This window comes from Rhinolophus sinicus, chromosome 4 (genome assembly GCF_057876585.1).
Source record: "Rhinolophus sinicus isolate RSI-liver-muscle chromosome 4, RSI-T2T, whole genome shotgun sequence".
NCBI classification, from domain to species: Eukaryota; Metazoa; Chordata; class Mammalia; order Chiroptera; family Rhinolophidae; genus Rhinolophus; species Rhinolophus sinicus.
In genome coordinates, this window is record NC_142504.1 from 7,340,479 (window position 1) to 7,368,472 (window position 27,994).

The window sequence follows — 27,994 nt, forward strand, 5'->3', positions numbered from 1 at the left end:
CTGGGAACATGTTTGTTGATTCACACATGTAATGAGGAGTCCATTCTGTTAGTGAAGACCGACAAGAGTTCGTCAGTGCTTCGTAATGAGACACCTCTGCATAGAAAACCCAACAGGGACTTCTTCCTTGGCAGAGCTGTTGTAATACCTTGCAATTCCCATAGAATTTACCTTCTGCTTTCACTCCAGTTCCAGGCTTTACACATTGTTTTTTTTCTCCAACTGGAGAAAAAAAGTATCTTAAAATTATTTTCTGCAGATATGTTTGTGTTCACTTTTCTCAGTTGAATATTGTTTTGTTTTGTTTTTTATTTTGCTTTTGGGTTTTCTTTTTTTCCCCCTGCAGTCTCTGTGCTCCCTTAAGTCTCTAAAGGATCTCAGTCTGTATGTCCTCCGCTGGGCACATCTCTTGGCCAGACCATGAGTGATGCTTCCTACATACACATCCAAGCATCCCACATCCTTTCTCAGGATAATGTCTCTGGTTGGCTGGTTCCCTCCCTTTGTGTGTCTCATTCATTCTTTCTCATTCTCCCATATTATTTGTCCTTTTAAAAGTGACGGGAAACTTTGTTGGCCAAATAGGCTATTATTCCAAATGGCTGCTCTTACTGTGCTCAGCGCAGATACATAATTAATTTGGGACATATATGGGTGGGATAATTTGTTTCATAAATTATAGCCACAGACTCATTTGTTTTGTGTGTACTTTTCCCTTTTCCCTAGTATCTAAAGTAATAGGATTTACGCCACTGCTTATGTTGACTCCCTGTTGTTCTTGTGCAATAACATCTGTTATTTTACAGTATTTAACGCATGTGTACTGGCAGCCAGACACTTACTGGAAATAACAATTAAGGGCATAAATAACACACATATGATGAGCTCTAGCATTCACTCATGTATGAATTCTACTACCTTCCAGATTGATTCTCTCCTGCACTGTGATAAACCTTTGATTTTGAAGAGTTTAGCTTCTTTCCTGTGGGAATTTTTGTCATCCATTTTATATAATTGTCTGTTTTTGTGGGCTGGGAAGTGTGTGTGTGTGTGTGTGTGTGTGTGTGTGTGTGTGTGTGTGTGTTGGGTGCTGTCTGATAACTGATCAGGAAAGAGAGACACTCCCCACTGTACTCTCCTCTTGCAATGCCAGCCTTCCCACCTGCATAGTCTGTATAACAACATCAAGCACGACTCATCGGTAATCCCTGCTGACAGGAAATTCACATGTCCCTGGGCCTCCTTCTAAAGGCAGCGATCTGCATTTCTGCAGAGGTTTGACAGACTGCAGAGGGTTATTATCTGTTACTATTTGCTGACCACCCACAGCACTCACGATGGGTACAGGAGGCAGAAAGGGGAAAGGATGGTTCCTTAACGTGTACGTGTAACTAGCTCAGAGCCAACGGAAGCATCATAATGGCACTTTAATTGGCAGCTTCCAGGGTCAGAGAATTCTAAAGATTCCTAACGTGCACTTGGTGCCCATGGAAACTGTCACTTCACAGACTCATGAGATGGGAAGGCTGGCAGAGAACAGCTGTGAGTTCTCTCCGCTTTACTGTGAAACGTGAGGGCTCCTCCTTTATAGAACGTAGGGCCAGGATGCGCCACGGATGTCACTGGCATCTGTTGGGTGCCACACACAAGCTTTGAGTGTTTACTTTCCTTCAAGAAAACAGGAATAAAAGAGAAAGGAGTCATCTGAAGTTACTGATGGAAGGGATGGTGCTTCAGTAGACGGCATTACAATGGCAGGACAAGCCAGATGCATTGGGAGAGAATGAAGCTGAAACACAGCTGTGAGCAACGAGCTGCTGTGATGGCGAAGGCAGGCTGGGGTCCTGCTCCCGTTCTTTCTGGAACTGGCTGTCAGAAATGGAATGAAGAGGCTTTTTCTTTTTTTCAAAATGAAAACATAGCTTGTAACACTAACAATAGTCTTACTTAGAATTTTACATTTTTTTCTTTCTAAAGACCTTTCAAATATTTCTAAATGGCAGAGCATGAGGTTGAAGAGTTTTCTGTTTGTTTATTTGTGGAGGACGACAGATGACTGAGAAGGTTGAACTAGGTCATGTGCATACTCTGCGTTCCAAATAATACTCAGGATTCTAGCATTAGAGGTGAAGGCAAAGCTTTAGGTGCTGAAATATGTCATGATAATATTAAAACCAAAAAAAAGTCTAAATATATAAATATCCAAAGACAGGGAAATGATTATAGTATAGCTATATGGTGGAATTATTAGACAATCACAGAATTATGCTTTCAAGTTATTTTAATGATCTGGGGAAATGCTCACTGTATATAATGGTAAATAAAAGAAGCATAATATAAAACTACCTGCAATGTGATTTTATTTATAAGTTCGTGTGTATAGATGTCTACACACACACACACACACACACACACGCTGGTGGTGGTGGTGGTGGTGGTGGTGGGGAGTCCAAGAGGAAAGGCATGAAAGAGAGAAAGAACAGTCTGGAACTCAAAAGGTAAACGGAGAAGGGATACCCTGAGCCCTGGGAGCAGCCAAGCCATTAGCCCTCTAGGGACCAAAGCTCTGAAAAGGTGTGTGTTGGGGGCAGGCTGGGAGGAGTGGGATGGAGGCGTCAGGGAGCGTGGACACTGCATAATTTTAGATCACAATTTTATCCCTTCCCAGGAAACACACAGACACAAATTCAGTAGCAGACAGCTATGACAGTCCTAAGATTTGCTGCCGATGATTTACATCTGTCAGCTTGTTTGCATCAAGCAAAAGAGCTGCAACTGCAGTCTGTGTTCATGATAAATGGAGATTTGGGAGACATTTGCTTTATCCGGCCTTTTGCTTACTTAGGCATCGTGCAGATACAAAAGACACCCCCAGAATTTGCTTGGAACATGGGGTAGGAACGATAAGGGAGAAAATCACTGGGAAATATTGCCACTTGCACTGCAGTTCTGGAACCATCATTTTCACTTGTGAAATGCTCACTGCCTCATACCAGTAGCAGGAGCCTTTCCTGATAGATTCAGAGGCGCAGGCACCAGGCTTCATTTGTCAGGGAAGGAAAATGCTGAATTCAAAACGACCCGGATAACTTGACACAAATGGAGCAAAACTTCATTCTCTGCGTCAGTGCCAGGGAACCACTGCTGCCCCCCAGATACGCCACCCCACCCACCACCCCCATTTCTCACTTGCTATTAGACCCTCTGAGCACAGTAAAGGAAGAGGGCTAGAGGAGCATCTTCAGGATAATAAAATGGAACTGTGTTTTGTGCATTTGACTTCCGTGGTCTTGGGAAAGTAGCAAGCACATCTCTGTCCCTCACTCTTGCCGTCACTCGCTCCCTCTGTCCCTGCCGAGGACAGCTTGAGTTCTGTGTCGGAATGATTACCAGCCACGCCAGGATGTCTGCTGGCTTCTCTCTCCTGACATCCCACCCTTTCCCCTTCCCTTTCTTCTGCATCTCAACTCCTTTTTCCAGCCTCCCTGCCCATGAACCCAAAGCTGGTACATGATAACGAGCCATCCATTCCTCCAGCCTCCATCTTTCTGACAAATACTTATCTATTGCCTGTTGGAGAAGGGAGAACAGTCACTCCCTCCCTCCTCCTGCAGTCCCTGCTCCTGAGAGATTCCGAAAACTCTGCCCTCAAAACGACTGTAAACAATTTGCAGCTGTTGTGTGTATCGAAGTACAAAGAGAAGGTATTACATAAAAATTACCAATCTATTCTAACAATGCTCAGTGCTTCCTGGCTGAAAGCCACCCTCCGTCAGCAGCCAAGTGAAAGGAACCAGCCCAGCAAGTAGGATCTGGTGCCCATGGCAACATACATTCCTGCTTTGAACTTGTCAGTCCATCACAAGGAAATCATATTACTGGGATGTTTTTCTGCTACAAATAGCTTTTGTTTTCACATTTTAATTACAGGGATAGATTTTCCTTGATTTCTACCTAAATTCTTCAAAGACCTGGACAAAAAAAGGAAAATAAATAAATAAAAGTAATGTTTCCAAAATGTCCTTGAAATTCCAAGCAGCCTTTTCGCTGAAGAAAGGGAAGGTGGAGAAGGAGAAACAATGCATCTGTCCCCATTTTTCCCAATTTGTAAATAGGACCGTGAAAAGTCAAAGGCTTAGGCAGACAGTCTCTCAGCAATTTGCTTCTTACATATTTAAAGAAAGTTTCTCATCTGTAGATATAAAGACACCAATATGTGCCTCACAGGAGTGTCGTGAGGTTCATTTAATGTATGTGAAGCACTAAGGGTAACTGCTAAGGATTACCAAGTAATAGTGCTGGTTAAGGCTGGATCGGGGAGCCTCGGTTTCCCCTGCGGCCCTGAGCGCCTTCCTAGAGTCATTATCAGCCAGAAAAATGCTCATTTTCTCTGCCTTTCACTGCTGAACTGTGGACCATGGCAGTGGAAGTTTATGAACACATTTTATGAACAAATGAGTAAGTTCATTAAAAAGGCTTAGAACTAATTCCCACCATGAGGAAGCTGAGGACATAGGAGACGGCACCTGTGCACCACTGTGCATTTGACGGGAAGCTCCCAGGAACGGAGTTGGACAAGGAGAGGGAAGGAGCCACGAACATTTCAGCCGCAGATTTTAGGCGTCTTCCTTCTGACCTCAGAACCAGCCATATGACAAAGGGGGGTGGGGGGGCATAAAAACACTCATTGGAAAAGAGGACTGATCATCTCTGATTTGTGAGAGCCTGTCTCTGTTCATTTTTCATCCTGATTTTTGCGAATGGAAAGAACAATGTATACAAAATGAAGAACTGATTTGCAGACCCTGGCTCTCCTCACTTTGTCCGCCTGTAGGCAGGGAAGATAAAAGAGGTGACCTGGACCCAGGCCTGGCGCCCGCTGGACTATTGGTTCTTAAGAAGGCAAGGCTGCTGCCTCGGGATTCTGTTGACTGAGGAGATGAGACCAGCCTCAGCCACCCCGTCCCTGCCATCTGACTGCGTCCAGTTCAACAGACAGACCAGACCCCATAGAGTACAGAGTGCAGGCAGAAGGTAGCTGTCCTGATTCCCCTCAACTTTTCACCCTGGCTCTCACAGAGTGCTCTGCCCTGCCCATAAAGGAAGTCATGGGCAGGTCAGTACAGGAAACAGAAAGTCCTCTAAATCATTGATGGAGAAATTGAAACACTTTTGCTTTGCTGGTGGGAATGTTAAATGATGCAGCTCCTGAGAAAAACAGTTTGGCACTTACACAAAAAGTTAAACAGAATTACCATATGACCCAGCCATTCCACTCCTAGGTATCCACCCAGAGGAATTGAAAACAGAAACTCAAACAGAAACTCAAACATTGTAGGCCAATGTTCATAGCAGCATTGTTCACAACAGCCAAAAGATGGAAGCACCCCAAGTATCCATCCACAGGTAAATGGATAAACTAAATGCAGTCTGTACATACCAAGTCGGACAATGAAGTCCGCGAATGCATCCTAGAAGAAGTGCTACAGACCTCACTGCTGAATAGCACTACGGTCACCTTCGAAGTGCTCCCCTTGGGAAGCTATGCACTGACGCCAGCGCCTAGTCCACGTTGCAACAAGTTGGCGAACTTAATTGTCAGGCCTCATACAATGGACTATTATTCTGCCTCAAAAAGAGAAGGCAATTCTGACACCTGCTACAACGTGGATGAACCTTGAATACATTATGCTAAGTGAAATAACTCAGCCACAAAAGGACAAAGGCTGTATGAATCCACTTACATGAAGAATACATACAAAAGTCTAATTCACAGAGACAGAAAGTAGCATGGTGGTGGCCAGGGGCTGGGGAGAGGGAAAAGGGGAGTTAGTGTTTAATGGGCATAGAATTTCTGTTTAGGTGAAGAAAAAGTTCTGGAGATGGATGGTGGTGACGTTGCACAACAGTGCGGATGTACTAAATGCCACTGAACTGTACACTTAAAAATGGTATATTATGTATATTGTATCATAATAGTAAAAACAAATTAAGTCCTCTAAGCATTTTGGGCAGAATATCTGACCAAATTTGATACTAAAACTTGGGTCTTTATCCAGGTTCCTCCCCCTCCTTCATGCAGAATAGACACCCCTGAGGCTAGACGACTTGCAGTGGGGACCCCAGGACACACTGGACCCCTTCGTCTCTATGGCTCTAGTTGCTACCACACGCTAGGGCCCCTGGGGTGGGAGCCAGAGTGAGAGCAGGAGGAGGAGGGGGAAGGGCAGGGAAGCTCTTACTGGCTCCGGCAAAGTTGTTCTTGCTTTGGGGCCCACTGAGGTGCGCGAATAGCCTGTTTTGTGGAGGACGTTGGTGGGCTCTTGAGACTACTCCTCAAGAGAAACACACCTACATGTACACACACACACACACACACACATATATACACCCGACCTCTTCTGTCCTTGACTTCATGCTGTTCAACTTCCTGCTCAGCCCTGTAGTTCCCAGTGCTCTGTTCTTACGTCAGTGTCACTTTGACCCCAAAGAAACTCCTCAAGGAGGAAGACTCTCTCAAGACAACCGAGTCCAGTTGCCTTCTACCGTGTGTCTGTATCTAGCGAACACTGAGGCAGCCCTGCCCCCACACCCTGGAGGAGGAGGCCGCTCCCCACACAGCCATGTGTCTTTCGCTACAGTCCCTGGGGCAGCTCCAGCCATCATCTCCACTTGAGACCTTCCAACCTGAGGCAGATTTCAGTCCCAGTGACTCCCACACTCCAGGAGACACATGGCAAGCTATCTGAGCAGGTTTCCTAAAGCTCATCTCAACTCAGGAGGGACACAGGACGGGGGCAAGTGTCTGCTCTCTACGCAGAAATCCTCCGAGACTCTTCCTCACCTTCTCTTCTGTAGTCTGGAGGTGGAACAGTGGCGGCTGCACCAGACTTCACAGCATCTTAGCACATCTGGCCATTAGCTTTAGAATGTGGTTAGCACTCAACCCAACTGGATGGCTCTCAGCCTCTGAAACCACAGGAAAATTTGCCTTTAGCATCCTGTTAGATTCTTGTTTGCTTATTTGAGGCTTTTGATCTTTTAGTAAGATGTCCAATGATGCAGAAATGTAATAAATAATATATGTGTTTATTCTGGGGGTTGTGGCAAACACAGCAAGAGAAGCTACTGAAGATGGATGGAGGGTGTGAACAAATTTGCGTAAGTCCTTAGAGGCCGTCTAGGAAAGAAGGACTCAAATCCCCAACCTTTTGTCTCAAGATTCAACCATTAAAATCTGAGCACTACACTGGCATTGACCAAAGGTCACAGCCAGAGAAGGTCAAAAGGCCCCTGTGATTTAAAAAACAAAACAAAACAAAACAAAACAAAAAATCACTGAGAGAGAGAAGAGCCAGAGAGCAGAGAGCTGGGCCCAGCACCAGATCAGGTAGTCGGTGGAGCAGGGGAGCCAGTTCCTCTCTGAGTCTCACTGCAGGGTTTCTGGAGGCAGAGCTCTGAAGAGTCTGGTCTGCGGAGAACGGGAAAACTCGCAGCTTAATTTCTCCAGGTCTACTAGCCCACTGTAGCACAGGATATTTGATTTACTAAAACATTATGGTTATTAATATCTTATGCAAGTTAGCCTTCAGATTGTATTAAGATCTTTAAAAAAGTATTAATATCCACGATCTCCAGTAAGTGTAAGGCATTAAGGAGGGGCAACTTGGGACAACTGAAAGCCGTAATCCATCACCCAGGAACTGATGGTAGCAAAGAAGAAGGCTGCTGCCTTTACCTCATGAAGTACAAGGAGGCACTGGCCTTCCGATACACATGCAAGAAAAGTGACAGCAGAGATGCTGTAGATAGTTCTATTCTAGCCAGGATGGTGATGGTCCAGCTCCTGTCCTGGGGATTTAGCTCCTTTCGGTCCCTTTCTTCCCTATAATTCTATGGAGATGCTAGTTGCAGCTAGGGTCCTCCGAAGTCACATTTTTCATGAGAACACTTGGTTTCCCAGAAGAACATTTGTTCTACCCCAAGAGATCCTGAGACACCACGGACACAGAAGGAAGGGTTTTGTATCACCAGCTAGCAGAAATACTATTGATGGGTGGGGGCATAAGGACTTTCGCAGCCAGAAGTCACTGTTACTTAGGAAATGCCTCCAATCAATAGACCTTTTTAATAGTGTCTGTCACCATGTACTTCAAATTAATTGGACCACAGTATTGAAATATTGTGGCACATTTGGAAAACATTGCATTCCCAGAAGAGCCAACGGCCACCTGGCTGAGACATGGATCATACCCTTTGTCCTCCCAAAACGTGAGAACGAGAACAAGACGGCTGATGTGAAAGTGCCCAGTACTGTGCCGGAAACACAGAAGCTGCTTCACGAGTAGTAGATGAGCCAAATGTGAATGTGAATCCATGAGTAAACAGGACCCGGAAAAGGTGTATCTCGCCATATGTCAGGAATGGCCAAGAAAGAGAGGCCCCTGCAGCCATGCACGTGAATCCCGGCATCGAAGAAGAAGGTGGGAGTCCTGAAGGGACAATGGGAGGAACAGAAGGAAAACCTCAGCCTTCCTCATGGTGGAGCTTTACTAGAGGCAGTTCTACCCTGTTTCCCTACTCTTCCCTTTTATGACTGGATCCTCCCTTCCTTCTATGGCCCACTGCAAAGGACAAAAGCATGCACGAGGCACAGACGACGGCCAATGATAGAAACACATCAATGGAACACAGAGAAAGAAGAAAAAGTACAGAATGTCATTCGTTGTACACCACAAGCAGCACCCAGGCTGTCCACAGCCCTAAACAAAGGAAGGCCTCCACCTACTGGGGAAGCAGAGGGGTTTGACCTTGAAGATGTTATTTGAAAATGTAATATTTGAAACCTTCCTCCACCCTCCATGTTAAATCTGGCAGCTGTTCTAAAGCTATACGCCAGCTAAATCATGCTTGACAATCGTATTTATTTCTGGCTACTTAATGCATTCATTTAGCCCAGTATTAGATATTAACAACATTATATTCCCTACAGCAATGCAAATAATTATGGACATTTGTAATATTCTAGCTTCTGCTATGACGCAAATGCTAATGAATCAGTGAAACTAAATGAAAAAAAAGAAAAGAAAAAAGAAAAAAATCTGCCCCTCAGGCAAGAGGCTAAATAGAATAAAACTTTTTTTTTTTCTTTTTTACTGGTAATAGTGGAAACAATGAAGAATTAACCATTTTCAAAAAAGCCTTTTCACCTTGGGGCAATAAATTTTTTTAATCCATCTAATTAAAACAAATACTACATCTTAAACTACAACTCCACCAAGTGATTTTTATGGGAAATAATAGCAGCACTGAAGACATCAGAGACACTTTATGTTGTGATTTAATATGGAAAATAGTTCAAGACACAAGAGAAATAGCATCTGACCACCCAAGACACAGCCCACACGTAAAAGTCCATGTCTCAGAGTATAGCTGGCAGCTTCCTGTCACCACGCAGAGTGGTCTGGCCAACACATGACCAAGGGCCACCCATGTAAGAATGTATTAGCCCAATGACATTGGAAATGAAATTGAATTTAATGGCTCTGTATTTTTACTATACACCAGAAACAGCTTAAGAAAAGAGGGGAGAAAGAAAAGGAGACGGAAGAAGAAAACAGTGGAGCGGAGCGAAGGACCAGGACTCAGGAGATGCAGAGGTGAGGAGGAGAAATCTACAAACGAGAATGACATGGAGCCCCGGTGGGGGACAAGAAAAACCAACAGGCTGGTGCTCTGGGGCTAAGTGAGGGAAGAATAGTAAGGAAGAGAGTGTTGAACTGTGTGTTGGACAAGCCCTGAGAGGGAGAAGTGGCCAATGTGTTTTTGAACATTGATTTTGCAAAGTGGAGCTCCGCAAGAACCCTGACAAGGCAAGTTCTGGTGGAATGGTGGGGGTGGAAACTCTTGGAAGAGATTTTGCTACAAAGGTGAGCAAAGAAAGGAAACAATTGGTTATAAAAGTGGAGTCAAGAGAAGCACTTGTTTTTAATGTGGGAGAAATAGCAACAGGTTTGTCTGCTGGTGGGACTTGTTGAATAGAAGCAAAAAATCGATCACAGGAGGGGAAGAGAGGCATTTCTGGTGCAATGTTTTTGAATGCCCTGAGTGAAGTGATCCAGTGCACAAAGGAGGGGTTGGCTTTCGGTGGGGATGTTATGTTTGGTGACAGCAGGGGGCCCCCAGAAAGGCAGACAAAGTTCTAGGAGGATGGTGGGAAACGTGGGAAGTTCTTTTCAGATTACTGCCATTTTCTGAATCAGTATAGATACATTTATCTTTGCATTGCTCTTTGTCCGTCCAGGTGAAGTTTCTAATTTCCCCAGTACTGGCTTTCTATATTCATAATTTTTATGTTATTTTCCAGGTGACAAACAAACCCAGAGAAGTCAATGAGAACTCTGGGAATAAGAAAAAGAAGGACTTTTAGGCCCTTGTTCCCTAAGATTCATTACCGTGTATGTTACATCTCTTAGTCATGGGTATCCTACCCTTATGACGAACGTCCAACTTTATCTGGAGCTTCCTAATGTTGCTAACAGAGAAAAGCAAGGTAAAGTATACACAGGTACTTAAAGTCATCACTCTCTCTTCAGATCACTCTTCTAATACATTTTCTCTACTGCCCACAGTAGCTCTCTAGGGGACATGAGTCCTAAAACATGTTCATGGGAAGCATTTCAAGTTTTCAGAAGTTTGCCTTTTCTGCAAACATTTGTTCTTTATATGTCAGTCCAGAGTTTCCAAAGAGTTACCCAGAAGTTTTCTTTTACTAAATTGGTCCAGAGAGACGCTCACTGAAAAAGTTTCTTGATCATAGATTTTAGCAATGCCTCAAACTATATCTGATTCTTGGAGCTAGCCAATGAAAATTAGCATATTAAGGACTTTGAGAGGCCTTAGAATAATGAGGAAACTTTCGTAACCCAATGTTTCCTATACCTGACTACAGAATTCTTACTTTCATTGAACACACACATAACACTCTTTGGAAAAAGCTAATTTACAGCTATTCCTTTTGCCAAAATATAGTATTCCATGATACAATCCTTAGGCATATTTTATTTTGATAATATTATTCCGTATTTAAGAAAATGAATGTGACTAATACATTATTGCAGCATATGAGTACACTAGCCTACGCCAATTAACATATATCTCTACCTACACAGGGAAAGGAACAGGGGTGAATGGATCACGGGCCTCTCTGAAGAGCAAAGAACAATGTTTACCTCCATGTCTTAAATCCCACATCTGTGTGTCAGGGAATGAGAATCAGTATTATCTAAATGATAAGACTGAATACAAAATAACAAAATAATATGCGTTACCAAACACCATGCAATTTCTAATTATGAAATATATAATGTAATATAGAAAATGCTAAGGTAAAATATTTAAAACAAGAAAATGATGTAGCACTTTTAAGTAATAATTATATTATTTGAAATCATAATTTTAAAAAATTGAATAGTTGAAAGTGTTTGTAATACTGATTTAAAGTGCTAATTTAGTGAGTGACAATTACATAATGTGTCATAACCCAAAAAAAGACTCTACCATGAGGCATGGTTGGCACCTCAGCAGCTTAAGCTGGTGGGGGAAAAGGTGAAAACAATGAGTCGGCAAAGCCAAGGCTAAGGGAAAAATCCAGGTGTAGATTTGACTCCCTGAGGCCAGTAGTTCAACATTCAAAGCCAGTATTCAAATAAATAAGGAAAATTGAGACTTAACTGAGGCAGGATGAGTCAGGACAGAAAAGGGTAGCTGGCAAAAGATTTGATCAGTGGGCCATGGCAGCGACCATCTTCATGCAAAACAGAATCTAACAGCCTTGACTTTGATGAAAGAGACTCGGATCTCTGATTTAGTGAACACCATTTAGCAAATAATTCCCGTTAAAAAACCTACACAATGATAAATACAAACTATTCAAAGGTATTTTGATATGTAGATATTAAATAGGTGGCTAGGCCTACTTCCTACCTAAAGGACTATATCCTGAATTGTCGACTAGTAAGGCATGGAATTCGGTTCTGTAATTCAGAAAAATCACAGATGATTACATTGCGGAATTTAGGGGTCTGTCCCAAATAGTTGAAACCATAAATGTTAAACATACCAAAACCAAGATTCTGCAGTATTTAAGGGGAGCTTGCTTCATCATCATCCATTCATCATTCGGGGGTACAAAGAGAAGAGCCCTATTGTCTTTTAAAAATCTAATGGTAAAGAATAAATCACAAGGAAGAAAAAACATTCAATACCACTGATGTCTTATTTTAATATTCAACTGTTAGTAGTATACACAGCCTTCCCCTCCACCCTCCTAATTCTTCTCTAATAGAGCACCTTTTTCTCCAGGTATGAACACTTTTTCAGGAGACCATCAGTTTTAGGGGAGAACAGCCCAGCCCCCGTGGGTGGCCTTCACTGGCCCAAACCAATCATGGTGGACATATTCCCCTTGTTAGTGATTGGTGTGGCTGTGGACACGTAACAGCCGGGGACACTTTTGGCCAATAAGATGGGAGGGGAATGTTTCTTGAGGGCCTTCTAGAGAAGGTTTCATTGCCCATGACAGTCATCAGGATGACAGCAACAGAGATCAGAGCCAGGACAGCTCTGAAACAGCAAAGCCTGATTCCTGCCATACTGCTCCTGAACTGCCTGACGTCTGCCCTCCCTGCTAGAGAACAGAATAAGCTTGTATGGCGTGGGTCAATTGAATTTAGGAGTTTTCTGTTAGTTGCAGACACCCTGATACACGGTTTTGTGTTGTTTTTGTTTTTATTTACAAATATACTAATGTACAAACAGTGCATTCACAAACAGATATTCAAACATTATAGGTTGATGTAAAATGTAGTCTTCCCTGGCCTGCCAGCCCCACTTCTCAGAAATGATCATGTTACCAGTGTCTGTTAGTAGATCCCGTGGTTGTCATTAAAATTGAAACTATGTTTAAATCACTCATCTTTATCAATGTTAGACACAATCGATTGCCTACCATGACAGAATCCACGAACCTTTTTCTTCCACCTTGCCTTCTCATCTTCGTCCTTCCGTGAGGTACATTTTACATAACTATCCTATAAATATAATTACATCTTGTGTGAGTTGTTTATAGATTGATCTGAAAACATTTATAATACAGTTCTATGAACAACTTTGCTGTAAATTAGATCCACGAAAGAAACAAAATCCTTGTTTTCCAAATGAGAAATTCCTGTGTTAAATTGTAAGGCATGCTTTCAATTTCTTTATTCCTCCATGAGGATACTCAGCTGCCATTGTCTTGTTTCGCATGCTGTACATTGTAATTTACAGTAAAAAACAGTAATTTGTTTTCATAAAAAACATGTGGGTGGTAATCTTTGAGTTCTTGCATTTTTAAAATGCCTTTATTTTGGTCTCACCTTCTATCACTAATTTATCTGATTACCAAGTTCTAAGTTAAAAGGCATTTTTCCCTCAGATCTTTGAGGACACTGCTCCATTCCAACACATGGTACTATTTTTCAGGGGTCAGTTAAACTAATTCTTGCTACTTTGTAGGGAAACTTTTGATCCCACTTCCCCACCAATACTGCTCATTTCTCTGCAACTCTTCCCAGCAAAACTCTACACTGCTTTTCTAGACTTGTGTCTTCTATTCCTCTCTCTCCCCCTCCCCTTTTATAATGATTTTTTGGTGTGGTTGGGGTTAGGAAAGAATCCTTTTGTTCTCCCACGAGACTATCTTGCCAGCACTTGCCAGCTTTATTGTAAATGTTTACATTAGGAATAAGGTAACCTTTTACTTATATATGGAGAGTAAAAATAATTCTTAAGACTGTGATACTCACTTATATTATTTTTGTTTATATTTACCTCTTTATTTTGCAGACACAAAGGATATTTCACTTTGAAAAACATATATAGGTTTCTTTTGCTGTGCAGCTTTTTAGTTTGATATAGTCTGCCATAGGAAAGATGAAATACTGCCATTTCATGGATGGATCTTGAGATTATGCTAAGTAAAACAAGTCAGAAAAAGTCGAGAACCGTATGACTTCACTCATATGTGGGATATAAAACTGAGAGCAACAAGGAACAAGACCACGGAAAAAAACAGAGACAACAGTTTAGTGGTTACCAGAAGGTAAGGGGGGAGAAGGGATAGAAGAAGGTAAAGGGGGTCAAATATATGATGGAAGAACTGACTCTAGGTGGTGAGCACACAATATATAGATGATGTAGTATATAAATATATACTTGAAACCTATGTAGTTTTACTACTGTCAGCCCAATAAATTTAATTTAAAAAATGTATGTGAACATGTGTATATGTGTTTATTCTATTCCTAAGAATACAATTCACTACTCAACTGTCAGAACTCTTGATACCATATCATCAGCTATTAATACTGATCCAATTAGTAAAACGATGAAACTGTGAGCATGATTTGCTCTTTATCCTAAGTCATTTTCATTCTTCTGTCCTCAAATACTGTCTTATTTTAAAAAATACAATTTAGTAACAATAATCACTAATTGTTATTTTCTTGGGACAATAAATTTTTCATTTACATACATTGTACTGTCATAATTTGCTTGATGATGGCTTTTATAGGTGTAAAATTGTGCTGAAAAAACAATTATTAAATAACTAGAGCAGAGATCAAAAGAAAAGCACGTTGATGAAATGCAGGCTAAATAAAATCATAAAGGGTCTTGTCTGATAGGATAATCATTTTCAGGTACTAGTTAATTGAAATGGATGATGGAGGAAAGAGGCAGGGAGACAATAGGAACACAAGCATAACACCTGTTTTCATCGTTGCTCTGCTGTGTGTGCTCATACACATTCTAAAAGTTCATCATGATTTTTGCTTCAGTTTTTATTTAGGCCAATATTTACCAAACTTTTACATTTGCACATTTGGATATGATTAAGGGTACTCAGTAAAAATGGTTTATGGTCTAGAAATTTGGCAAGGCATACATGCACAACATAGATTAGCATACTGAAAGCTCAAAGAAGCTCCCTAAGAGTATTCCCGGGTCCAAATTTCCAATGCATGTTGGGAGGGGGGTTCCCCCACACCACCAAGTGATGCTCCAGACACGAAATGGGTGTCCTACAATTCAACTCGATTCTGAAACTATCTACTCAGAGATAGAATCAGATCCCACAGGCTAAGGTGCTCCGCTTCAGATGCCAACTGCATGCCCAAGTTATTACCTGTATTCTGACCAACTGGCTACAGATTAGCAGTTCCCATGACCTTAGCAGTTCCTCAAAGAGCCAAAAGAGAGGTTAAAAAAACAGAGAAAAGAGGGGGTTCAAATAAGTGTCAAGAATGGAAAAAATAGGACGATAATAAGGCCCTGGAGAAAAAGGGGACAGATGCTAACGATATAAAAATAATCCTTAAAATTAGTCCTAATTTGAATTTTTTTCCCCTCATTTGTTCTGTTTGATAGGCTACAGATAATCAACCCTTAGATCAAAATTCAAAGTATGGTTATTTTCTTATTTTCAAACAAAAGTAGTAGGTATAACTTCTAGGAAATTAAGGTACATAAATATAGTAAGTCCATTTTGTTCAGTTTTCAAAACAAGAATGTTAACAAATACAGCTTTATGCAAAATTTCTGCTTTTTCTGAACCAGGCTTAAAGAGGAAAGAACGGTGGCAAAAATACTTGTTCCTAGCAAATACACCAAAAGTATAATAAAATCTTCAAGCTACCAAAATGTATGAGGGAAGGAGGGTAAGAAAGCAAGGGAAACTGTCAAATGGCAGAGAAGGTCATATCAGGTTTTCAGGTTAGTCAAAAGTAACTTCTGGAATATGGCCTATAATTGGCATAAGCAGCCTGTTGCTTGTAAGTGTACCTCCAGAACCGCAGAACAAACTTTTAACAATGAAGTGATAACAAAGAACATCATTGTGTAAATATTATATTTCTCTCACACAGTGCTTTATGACACGTTGACTACTTTTAATATGTATCCATAGGATTAATACTCATACGGAGTATAATGTGGAAAAGTGCAGGACTGAAGAAATAAGTCTGAAAACAAAAGCACATATTTCTTAGGATTTAAAAATATTGCACATAATAAGGTTGCGCAGAAATTACTGGCTGTTTTTACAAACAGAATGAGGTATTAATCTCTAGATAAAGATGAGTGCAAAGAAGAGGAACCACACACACACAAAATACTAAATCCATATTAAGCCCTGCAGAGCCAAGAACTAAGAAAGACATGTGAAAAGATATGTAAAGTAGCTATGATTCCAACATTACAAAATCATTAGCTAGGGACCAAACAGGTAACAATCTCTCGGCAATATTTCTTAAATTTTTAACTTTCTTTCAGCCTAAATGACTATGAGTGATACAATCATTTCCTTTACTCCAATTTGATTGAAGAAAGGCATGGCTCTGTGGTAAATACTAACCCATGCCTTTCTGAAGCTTTCCGTGGAAATTTACCTAGATACTGCTATTCTTTGCTCAGTGACTCATTATACAGTTCCACTACACTTAGCAACCCAAGTCAGAGATGCTACAGATCATGCAATTTTAAATTAGCAAAGGTTTCACTGCAAAAGTCATTCAAGTTCATACAAGTTAAATCTACAATAACTTTTACAGTTTAACCTAAAAATATGTATCAGGCAAACTCAATCTTTTCTTGGTAATAAAACTGGCCATGTTAATAAGCCCAAGGGCAGGTAGAGAGAAAAGACCAGGCAGGCTTTTTGTTTTTCTTGTGGTTTTTTTTTTAAAGAATCTTTCCTAACCAGGGAAATTAATAATTAGCTATTTCTCTAACTGAATGTTGCTTAATTTGTCAAATACAATTTACATATATGTAATAACTATATCAAGTTAAGTGAAATCATGCACTTGTCTAAAGAGTTCACAGAACATTGTTTTGCATCAGAGATATTGAAGAACAGTCCTCTAGTTGGGTTTAATGAGAACAGAAAAAAGAATGAACTACTGTCCTGAACAGTCAGTGTATGTAGTAACCATGTTTCCTCTTCGTTGAGTGACAGTCCTGCAGTGCTTGCTTGATCCGTGGAATCTATTTTCAGTCTGTACTGTGTGCCGACCGGTGGTGTCAAAACCACTGAAAGAAAACATTTTCTCCATATCTTCAAACATGTCATCAAACAGTCCACCTCCAAAAGAAAACTCCTGGAAATGATGCCTTTGTCTACTAGAACCATCCTGGCGTGTCTGGAAGTGATTTTCAAAATGCTTCTTGGATCGAGTGTTTTGGTTTTGACCAAAAAAACCAAAGTCTTTAAATAAGTCATCAAAATTGAAGTTAAATGACTGCTCAAAAGGACTTCCACTACCTCTTTGTCCTTTACCATTGGTAAATGCACTGTGTCCAAGTGTATCATACTCTTTTCGCCTATTAGCATCTGAGAGTGTTTCATATGCTGGAAGAAATAAAAATACTTTAATAACTGAAGGTAATCAAAATTACATACATCCAAACATCTTCAAATAAGTCCATTCAACTCTCTATTTCAGAGAAGGATTTCACATTATAAGTAAAACCAAAACACCAAAAATATAATAACGTTAAAATGAAAGTTACAAAAGGCAGGGACTTTCTCTTGTTCGGTACATACTATCAGCAGTTAGCACAATGCCTGCCCTGAGTAAATATCCAATAAATATTTGTTAAATGAATGTTACCATTTACAAATAAACACGTGGGCAACAATGACATAGAGTCATTCTTCCTGTTATTTGTGTAAAATCATTACTATTAAAGAATGTGACGGTCCAATACAACTAATTGGAGGAATTTAGATTTTTCATTTCCTTGCTAGTTTAAATGTTTAACTCCAACCCCCTACTCATTTAACTCCACCCACCATTAATTACCAAATGTTCGAGAGGTTCCATTTATTTTAGAACTAGTCTTAAGTCAAAATCTGTTTCATACTTTTCCTTTAAAGACAAATGTGGCTTTGAAATGTACATCAAGTGAGGAAGAAAAAACAACATGGCATTTTAGTCTCTTTAAATTTGTTTACACTTGGTATTTTTTATAGTCAATCTCCATACTTAGTAAAAACTATGTTTCATTAAGTTAGTTTATAAGTTTTGGATACCAAAAATTCTTCTTGACTTAGAAACCATAAGCAATTTTAAAAATATAAAAGAAATGAAATATTATCAACATTTTAAAATCTGTATGCCAATAAAAAAATATGCTACCATTTATCCATCCATTCAGAAACCAAAGTATCTGTTACAAGTAAACAGTCTCAAGAACCTCACTATATTTAAATGCAGATCCAACTCCCCCTCCCATCTCCACAAAATCCTCAAATACATACACTTCTTAGCTATCATTCTCTCTTACTAGTTTATACTTGCGAGACCTCAGATAGCCATTGACTTACCTTCTGCTATCTCTCTGAATTTTGCTTCAGCATCAGGGCTCTTATTTTTGTCAGGATGGTACTTCATGGCCAACTTGTGAAAGGCCTTCTTGATTTGGCGCTCTGATGCCGATTTTGGCACACCTAAGATATCATAGTAACTCTTGGAGGCCAAAATTAATTCCGTTATCATTAAAATGCAGATTGCAAAGATGAAAACTGACTGGGGAGTAGCCATTTCCAATATCCTAAAAAAGGGAAAAAAAAATCCATGAAGCTAACCTTAAGTATTTTTCTTTTGAAAGAAACTCAGTGAACGTTTAGGATACAAGCTATACTTAATACAGTACCAAGTGTCAAGCGTATAGTATCTTGTACTTATCCTCATGCTATTTCATTTACATAGGTTTTATTAACCCTAAATTGGTCGTAACCTTCTTCAGAGCACTTATAATTCAATCAAATTGAGAAAAAGCTTTGTCTTTGCCTTTCCACCAACAGTCTGGCTATACACAAAGTAGACACAAAAATACTCAATAACTGAGTTTTACTAATTAATAGTGAAGACATCCTACGCGACATTGTAAAAAGGGTGGAAAATCCAAATAATATTCTAAAGGATCTCAATCAAGAATTCATATTCCAAGGAGGTTAAAAAAGGGTTTTAACTTCACAGAAAATAAAAGTACATCACCAAGGTGAAGAGCTCAATATGTTTAAATTAGCAATCTTTCCTCCCTAAGAAAGCACCAACTTCAGCTTTCATTTCAGCAAGGTGAACCAAGGATTTAAGCAGAGAATCTCAGTATCGCAATAATACTGACAATGCAATCATACAGTGTAATCACTCTTTAACTGTCAGATCCCAAATATTTAACAGAAAGCACGGGTAAGTCTCGTGAAAAACTCCTGATTCACAGAATTCAAGATTTCTGCTAAGGCTGATAGAAAAAATGAACTTCCATAGCTTGTGCTTTAAATTCTTATTCTCAAAATTCTCAGTAGTCATTAACGTACTTCTCTAACCTTAGAGAAGATTAACTTCAAACTCCTGATCGCACCGAGTCAGTGACTTAGGATTCACAAGACACGACCGCGTCTGTGAACGCGGTATCGACTCCTACACAACCCCCGCGGATGCAGCGAGGCTGACGAAAGACACTACGGTTTGTGGAAACCGCCTGCCTTCCTCTCCTGAGCGCAATTAGCAGGTGGGTCACTTCTTCCCAGCGAGTCACTCACAGTCACGGGCACCAGGGATCAAGTACAAACTCCCGGGTAAAGCACACGAGCCGAGGGCGTGTTGCGGCCGCAGCCACTGCAGGCAGCTCCCGAGCAAAGGGCGGGTCCCAACCCGGCAGGGAGGCTCCTCGCTAGTTTTATAAACGTCATCCCTAATTGCAGGTCGAGTACCTAACACAGTTAGCAGACTGCCTTTTGCGTGACACTGACATCTCGGTCCCGACAGGGACCCAGCGGACAGCAGCCCGGGCCCTGCTCCCCCGAGCCGGGGGCCGACTGGGCCGGCGGTGCCTTCGCCCAAAGCGGACCGCTACCGGCCCCGTCCGCCCAGGCGCCGCCGCCGGGGTGGCCCGCGGCCCGGGCCCAGGCCTGGGAGGAGCTGTCCGACGCCCGAGGGCCAGCGGCACAGCCCCAAACGCAGAGCGCGCCCCGTCCTTTTCCTACTCCCTTCCTCCACAAAACACCAGGCAGCCCGAGCCCTGGCGGCGACCGCGGGGGACAACCAGGCCGGGGCAGCCCACAGACGCCGACCGAAGCCTGGGGACGCTTTCAACCCTCCCCCCTCCGCGACTCCGGCCTCGTCCCCCGTCCGCACCCTCCGTCGGTTACTGCTCCCTCACAAAGCGGAGGCGCCGACCGGACCAACGACCCGCTCCACGCAGCTGCTCGGGCCCGGTCCCTCAGCCGCGCCTCCGCGGCTCCCGGAGACCCGCGCTCGCCCCACGGTCGCTACTACCGACCTCACCACCCTCCTCCTGCCGTTCCCGCCGCCGCCACCGCCGAGCCCCGTCTCAGCCGGCTCCTCACTGGCGGGCGGCCGCTGCTGGCGTCTCCACCTCCCGAGAAAACCTACACGAAACGCTTCCCTATTGGCTCTCGCTTCCCCACCTGACCCTGGCGCCCTACGCGCACGTGTAAAACTGTTGTTGCCGCTCGGCCTATGCGTCACTTCCGGTTCCAACGTCCGAAAGGGCGGTGCTGAAGCGCGCAGAAGCGGAAGTGAGTCGACAGTGGCGGCGTCTTTGGTCCTGGTCCTGCCCCGCGCAGGCGCGGTGGCGCGGCTGGCCTTGACTTGCGGCCCCGCCTCAGCGAGCGGGGTACCCCTCGTCGGCCTGGGTCTCCCAGGGCCACACCAGGGAGATGCCTCGCTATTGCGCAGCGATTTGCTGTAAAAACCGCCGGGGACGGAACAATAAAGACCGGAAGCTGAGTTTTTACCCGTAAGTCGTCCCTGGAGCAGAAGAGTCAGCCTTGTTTGGCCGCGGTCCCGTGTCACTTAAGGCCGGGGTTTGGGGCATCGCCTGTCTGCTCTAGAAATTCGTCCTTAGCTTTCCCGGCATGATCAGTCCCTGCGAGGGAGTGGGGCGTGAAGGCTCGAGTTCAGTTTACCTAGAAATGTGCAACTGAGCCAGGCTGCTGGGCCGGGGGCGAGGCTCGGGGACCCGTGTGGGTGTTAATGGCAAAGTTTGCGCGGTGCCCCGTTTTCACGGCGTTTCCCCGCCTCACCTGACGTCATTTCGTAGCCAGACAGCAGCCGCCACTTAAGGTGCACAGCAAACCTGCCCAGTGGGAAGGTGCACGCGAAGTTGATTTACACCCACTGTGAGTTAGGTCGCATAATGTTATTTAATTCCATTTTCTCCCGAGGAAACAGGCCTGTCAGAAAGTAGGGAGCTGATCTTGAAGGTTTTGCGGCAGAGCCGGAATTAGAACCTGTCTCCTGCTCAGGGCTCTATAGTCTGCGTTCATACGGAGAACGGGGTGTTACTCTGAATGCTAGTTGCACGAAGTTGTGCCGTGAAACCGCAGGAGGACGTGCTCATCTTTATTCAGAAGAACGGGCAGGCAGTACTGTGAAATAATTTTTAAGAGTCCAGGCTCCAGAGCCAGACTCAGGAGGTTCAAATCCTGCCTCCACCACTTTGTAGGTGAATGACCTGCAAATTATTTGAAATCTCTGTGCCTGTGGTCTCTCCCCTGTAAAGATGTTGGAGGTATTAATAGTACCTAATTCACATTTCGTGTGTAAGAGGTAAAATAATTCACATGTGGCAGTATTTCCAGAATTGTTTCCTACTTGAAGTCCTTCCACAAAATAAGGAGATACTTTTGGGGGCAGCTGGGGGTGGGGGGGACTCAATCCATGGGCAACTGATGGGAAAATACTGATATATTAATGGCTCTGAGGTTTGTAGCAAAGGATCATGTTGAACTTGATTTAGCCCGATATTTCCCAGATTTATTTGGCCTTGGATTTGGAAGGCATAACCCAGACTCAAAATTCTTTAAATTAATCTATCTATGTTCACGTAGTTACTGTTTTTTAAGGAGGGAAAAATAATAATACCTAAGGAAGTCAATTATAAAGATTTTTTTCCTCTTAAAATGTGAATTTACTGAAAGTGGAATTTTTTAAATGACTTTTTACAGTCCATGTGTAATCCAGAAAAGAAACATTGAATTATTTTTATTACCCTAATAGCACCAAACTTGAAGAATTGAATTTACAAATGCTAACATTGTAGCGAGTTGTAGTATAAATTTATACTAATTTGGATATTCAGTTAATATAGACATATAGTGCACAGTTTATACTGTGATGATTTTATGCTTTTTCAGGAATTAATGAGACAGTGAAGCAAAATTACCAAACAAATGGAACCAATATAGATACTAAGTTGTACAGGAAACATATTCTAGGACTTTTCTTAGCAGATTTATCCCATTGTGAAGGCATTGTGTAGTACAGTTACCAATAAGAATAGTCACAAAGTGCTTTTTTTGCTAAATTGTCTGTAACTTAGCATATAGGTACAGTAGAAATAATTTACAAACAACATCCTTATACATGAACTTACATTATAAAATATTGTAAAGGTGCGTTCTCATTTTAGATATAACAGAAAAAGTAGGAACTTATTTCTGGCTAGCAGAATAGAGGTCCTCTGAAAATTCTTTTTGCCTTTAAATGCCTTTCTTTGGTATGCCCATCTTCTTTGTAACCTGTTGCTGATATATATGTGCAAGGTTGAAAAATCTTTAAACCATGTGTGAATATTATATTTATGGTAAGAACGTCCAAAGGTAGATCATCTGATTTTTCTGTGTAAGGATATCAGGGTTAAATACTATTTCCTACAAAGTACCCAGACTTTTCCCCTAGCATCTTATAAAGTTATCACTATTTAGTGGAAAAAGCATGCTACTATAAAGCATAAACTAAATGGTTGGTTGGGATTGGCAGGAATATATAACTATTGCTTTTTGAATGAGAAACTTTGTTGTTACTATTTGTAAAAAATAAGTTATTATGTAATATATCTTAGACTGTGTTCTTGAAACATCATTGAAAAAAAAAAGTTACTGTTAACTGTTGCTTAATACAGTTTATCCCAAACCTATTTAGACTAGTTAGAAAAAAGTTTTCTGGCATTATCTGGTTTTGCCTGTAAAACACATTGCAGTATGTTGGAGGCAACTCGAAATCCAGGTTATTGTCAGTACACATATGTAAAGAGCTGTCTTGCCTTTCTCTGTCTTTTCAATTTGATTTGTTTAATGTTGTAAAATATCTGAGTCTGTTCTTTTTAACATGTTTAGTTCTTTTCTTGTGTCAATTTCTTTTTTCAGAACTTGGATTTTAGCGTTCCCAGTTCATTGGTTATTAGAAGTGTAGAAATATTGGACTAAATGACATGTGGATAGAATTGAGGCCGATTCTGGTAAAGCGAATGGAATATTAGTAGTTTTATAAGATTTGTTACTTTATTTTCAGCTAAGCCATTTGCTTGATTAACTTCTTATTTTAAAAATACTAATATAAATCAGAGCCTAAAGCTTGCTACTTCTTTGAATTACAGACAAGAATTCGTTTGATTTATAGTATTAGTATGAAATACATTTGAATAGGACTTTATAGTTTATACAAAGTTCTTTTCTAGTTGTAAGCAAACTACACAACAAAATAAAAATAGGATATAATCCACAGAAAATATCAATAGATTTTATTTTTTGTTGAAACAGATGTATTTTACTTGACGGGACTCTGAGTTATGTTTCACCAGCCATTTTTCACAGACAAAGTTTTGGCTACACATCTTACATCTTAATCCTCTTTCCTGCAGAGGTGATGTGGTTAGTAATTATCATGAGGATTCTCTCATGTGGTCGAGATGGTTGCTTTGCTTTTGCAGCGCTTGATGCATGGGTTACTTATATATATGCAGGCCTGGAATCTGGCAAAATTGTAAAAATACAGCAAAGTTTTTCTTTTTTAATTTCAGGTTTCCTCTACATGACAAAGAAAGACTTGAAAAATGGTTAAAGAATATGAAACGAGATTCATGGGTTCCCAGTAAATACCAGTTCCTGTGTAGTGACCATTTTACTCCTGACTCTCTTGACATCAGATGGGGTATTCGATATTTGAAGCAAAATGCAATTCCAACAATATTTTCTGTGCCTGAAGACCATCAGGTATTGGAGGCAGGGTGCACGGGAGGGGGGATAATGCTGAGCAGGGTGGTAGAGGGCAGGGTGACAGGTCGTCAGGTGGAGGGAGTGAGAGGGCAAGACAGCTGCTGGGAAAACAGATACTTGAGGAAAAGGAAAACTGATTTATGCTTTTACTGAAAATGTGATAATGTTTTTTTTTAACTTTAAACCACTGTGAAGCATATCTTAAAAGGAGCAAAAAATAAGACATACATAAATTATTAAGTTATTATCCTAAATTAATGATCTGAGATTTTTTTTACTGGTCTTTTGAATGATCTGAAATGTTTCCGTCATATAGTGACTATGCTTAATGCTTTTTAAAAAAAACACTTTAAAGTTTATTTGAGTTATTATATACTTAGAATATTTTTTTTCAACTGAATAAATTTGCTTGGCCAATATTCTGCTCAAAGTTGTAATTAAGTATTCAGCACTGACTAATCAGAGGATGAGCCTAGTAAGGACATCTTTTTTAGAATTTGAAAATGTTATTTTCTAGGAAAAAGACCCTTCCCAAAAAAAATGTCAGAAGAAAAAATTAGATGATAAGAAAGAATTGTGTCTAAAAGCCAAGTCAGAAGAATCAAATGAGCCAAAGAAAAATACAGTTAACACAGATGTCCTCCCTGAACATGCAGAATTACTTGATTCGTCTGCCTTGGTGAAGCCACCAGCTCCAAAAACAGAAATTGTGCACAATAACATATTAACTCTTAATCTAGTTAAACAAGATACCGGAAAACCAGAATTTACCTTGGAAACATTAGTTAACCAACACATAGGTATAGGTGGTTTTCCCACATCCTTTGAGAATCTAAATTCTACAACTAATACTTTGACAACTTCAAAGTCGGAAGGTTTCCAGCAGTCTTTGGAAACCCAGGAAGTGCTTGAAATAACTACGGATCATTTTACTAATCCGAACATTACAAATAATTCCATGGGAATTAAGTCAGCACAGGAAAATCCATTCTTGTTCAGCACAATTACTCAAACGGTTGAAGACTTGAACACAAGTAAAGAACCTGTTATTGCCATTTTTGTGCCCACAGAAAATTCCAAACCTACAATTAACTCTTTTATACCTGCCCCAAAAGAAACTGTGGAAATGGAAGACATAGACATTGAAGACCCCTTGTGGAAGGACGTGGACTATGACACAGAAGTTTTGCAAATTGAACATTCTTACTGTAGGCAAGACATAAATAAGGAACACCTTTGGCAGAAAGTCTCTAAACTGCATTCAAAGATAACTCTGCTTGAGCTACAAGAGCAGCAAACTCTAGGGAGATTGAAGTCTTTGGAAGCCCTCATAAGGCAGCTGAAACAGGAAAACTGGCTCTCAGAAGAAAATGTCCAGATTATAGAAAACCATTTCACAACATATGAAGTTACTATGATATAAAGAGTTCCTAACGCTGTGACTTTTATATAAGCATTTTGCAGCCAAAGCAAATTATATGAAAACTGAATTTTTTCCTGTATAAAATTCTCCTTTAACGGAAGCTACGAAAGGCCTCTAGTGTTAGGACCTGCACCCTGTTCTTGTCCTGCTCATTTTTTAGAAAAACTAGAATGTTCTTGGGCTGTAAAGAAAAAGTTTTATTGCTGGGTAATTTTCTAAGTTGAAGTTAAAATATAGTGAGTAAATAGTATGTTAAGTCATAAAATAAGAGCAAGGCTCGGGAATAGTCCTAGTTCTGCCATTGGCATATGACTTGGGCAAGTTGCTTATCAAGATCTCTAATCTGTAAAATAAGGACACTTGCTAAAGCTCTAAATGGAGTGTGTTTCTTTATAGTTCCTTCCTTTTATAGTGAGATATTTTTACTAGAACAACTATTTTATAAGGTAATCTATGCTTGTGTAATACTGGACGTTGGCTAGAATTTGATATTAACTATTGGATTATCCTCAATATTTATTGAATTCTGTGTTGTTGACCTTTTGGCTATAGTTATCCATAATAGTAAAGGAAAAGACTCCTTCTATAACTTTATTCCAGTTGAGCTAAAATAAGGAACCACCACTCATTAGTCCTGTTCTTAGGAAAGGTACTTTAAACTTAAAAGAATATGTTACTTGAGTACCTAATATGTGGCTGACCATCATAATACATAGTCATTTAAGCTTCTTAACATCCTGTATTTAAGATTCTAATTTATAAACCAAAAATTTTAATGAGGTTAATTTTTTAAATATAACTTTATTTTGGAAATCATACTTTGTATCTATTTAAGATGTGTAGCTTTTTAAAATGTGCCATTTTAAAATTCCAGAATGATAGACTAATACTTAATACTGTACATTCCCACTTACATATAGTTTATTAAAATTTATAAGCAAAAAATAGATATGTAGTGATGACCTTAGGGAGACAAGTTAGGAAGAGAAGTGATAGTGATGTAAATAAAAAATACTGCTTCTATCCATACGAACTTAAGGAAAGGAGACATAAAAGCAAAAACTTAGTGATAACAACAGAAATGTGAAAAATTGATGATCCCTTAAAATTGTCAGTTAATATAATTAAATATGTTTCTGTTTATGGTGTTGGCCAAGTTCCTATCAGTCTGATTCTTAGTTTTATCTTTTTATATAAAAAATACTGTTACTTATCTTGCGGGATGGACTGAGAATTCTGTAAGGTAACGAACATGTTTTTGGTCCTGGAAAATAGGAGGAGCTCAATAAATATTCGTTGACTGAACAACAAGTAGCACATTAATTGTTTTGTAAATGCATGGTGATTATTTTTTATTATTATTGCACTTAGTTTTTTCAGGCTAGTAAAGTTCTTTGGCATTGTATGGGTGTGTGTCAGCTAATTACAAAAAGTTGATTAGAGGTGTTGTTATTGTGTGATGGGGGCGGGGAACTTAACATTTTTATGTAAATTATGTACAGGTGATTGGTAGAGTTAATGTTATTTCTAAGTATTTCCATGTAGTATTTTGCTAATAGTTCTTTAAAATAAATAATATAGATCAAAATAGCATTTATAAGTCATTATAAAATGTTACAACTCAGTTTTTAATTGTATACCTTGTAGTTATTTTCTATTTGTTTAAAGTTATTTAACTAGCTTTATTCCTTTAAACTTAATAAATTATAAGTATTTAAGGTTTTTTTCTGGATTTTCTATATTCAGTTTAGGATGTTCTCAGCTTATTAATGTCTAAATATATTGAGGGCTCTAGCCAACTTTATTTTTCACTTGGATTATTATAGGAGCCTCTTCCCTAATGTTGCCTATATTTTCAGTCCCCCATTTTCATGTCATCCCAGACTCTGCTGTTAGCTTTTTACCTAAACTATAGATTGAACCGTGACACACACTCACCACCCAACTTTGCTGGCTCGGAAAGCTGTGATTACTCTCTGGTACCTGCAGATGAAGCCAGACTTGTTGGCATCATATTGTACGTGATCCTCTAGGATTCTCTTGTGCTAGCCACATTTCCCAAACATGCCAGACAGGTGTCTGTCTACCTGACTGCGTGTTTTATTGCCTATAGTCAACCAGTCTGTCAAAATTACATTTTGAGTTGGGTGGAGTTTCGCTTCTTTCATCCCAGGCAAAATTGTTTTCACTATGCTCCTCCAGGGCTTTGTTTTATAAAACTGTAACCATGTTTACCTTATATTTTTGTATATCATGATATCTATGGCTATGTCTTTGACTAGATTGTAAGCTTTTTGAAAGCAGAATTTTCATTAATCACTTGTTTCTTTGACAATGTAATAACCATGCAATAAATAATTATATGAATATTTTGAATTTGCCTGCTTCAAATTTTTGGTGCTTGTCACTTAAAATCAAGGTCCTTCTTAATAAAATAGGTCTTT

The 27,994-nt window shown here is 40.4% G+C and overlaps 2 protein-coding genes across 4 annotated transcripts; one reads left to right on the forward strand and one right to left on the reverse strand.

Annotated features, from left to right (window-relative positions):
* Window positions 1-14,864: 14,864 nt before the first annotated feature.
* Window positions 14,865-21,111, reverse strand: DNAJB9 (DnaJ heat shock protein family (Hsp40) member B9). Of its 3 annotated transcripts, none has more exons than XM_019726334.3 (3): window positions 20,867-21,111; window positions 18,428-18,654; window positions 14,865-17,449 (listed from the first exon to the last, which is right to left on the reverse strand). In XM_019726334.3, the coding sequence occupies exons 1-3, from the start codon at window positions 20,944-20,946 to the stop codon at window positions 16,998-17,000; spliced, it is 759 nt and encodes a 252-aa protein (XP_019581893.3). In that variant the 5' UTR covers window positions 20,947-21,111; the 3' UTR covers window positions 14,865-16,997. The 3 variants fall into 3 exon arrangements, with proteins under 3 accessions (XP_019581893.3, XP_019581894.3, XP_088653784.1); XM_019726335.3 differs by lacking the exon at window positions 20,867-21,111 and adding an exon at window positions 20,389-20,520; XM_088797658.1 differs by lacking the exon at window positions 20,867-21,111 and adding an exon at window positions 20,394-20,450 and having other exon boundaries at window positions 18,428-18,656.
* On the forward strand, window positions 20,638-27,926 carry THAP5 (THAP domain containing 5). Its single transcript, XM_019726332.3, has 3 exons — window positions 20,638-20,868; window positions 23,932-24,124; window positions 24,645-27,926. Exons 1-3 carry the CDS (start codon window positions 20,789-20,791, stop codon window positions 25,548-25,550), a joined length of 1,179 nt encoding a protein of 392 aa, XP_019581891.3. The 5' UTR covers window positions 20,638-20,788; the 3' UTR covers window positions 25,551-27,926.
* Window positions 27,927-27,994: the final 68 nt, after the last annotated feature.

What these genes read in the sequence shown, in the direction of transcription:
- DNAJB9 (XM_019726334.3), bottom strand. Translation starts at nt 20,946, where the DNA reads ATGCCCCAAACCCCGGCCTTAAGTGACACGGGACCGCGGCCAAACAAG. An exon ending in GCTCCAGGGACGACTTACGG is followed by an intron (nt 18,655 to 20,866) that starts GTAAAAACTCAG and finishes TCCCTTTTTTAG; the next exon opens with GATATTGGAAATGGCTACTC. An exon ending in ATTCAGAGAGATAGCAGAAG is followed by an intron (nt 17,450 to 18,427) that starts GTAAGTCAATGG and finishes TATTTCTTCCAG; the next exon opens with CATATGAAACACTCTCAGAT.
- THAP5 (XM_019726332.3), top strand. Translation starts at nt 20,789, where the DNA reads ATGCCTCGCTATTGCGCAGCGATTTGCTGTAAAAACCGCCGGGGACGG. An exon ending in CGGAAGCTGAGTTTTTACCC is followed by an intron (nt 20,869 to 23,931) that starts GTAAGTCGTCCC and finishes TTTTAATTTCAG; the next exon opens with GTTTCCTCTACATGACAAAG. An exon ending in CTGTGCCTGAAGACCATCAG is followed by an intron (nt 24,125 to 24,644) that starts GTATTGGAGGCA and finishes GTTATTTTCTAG; the next exon opens with GAAAAAGACCCTTCCCAAAA.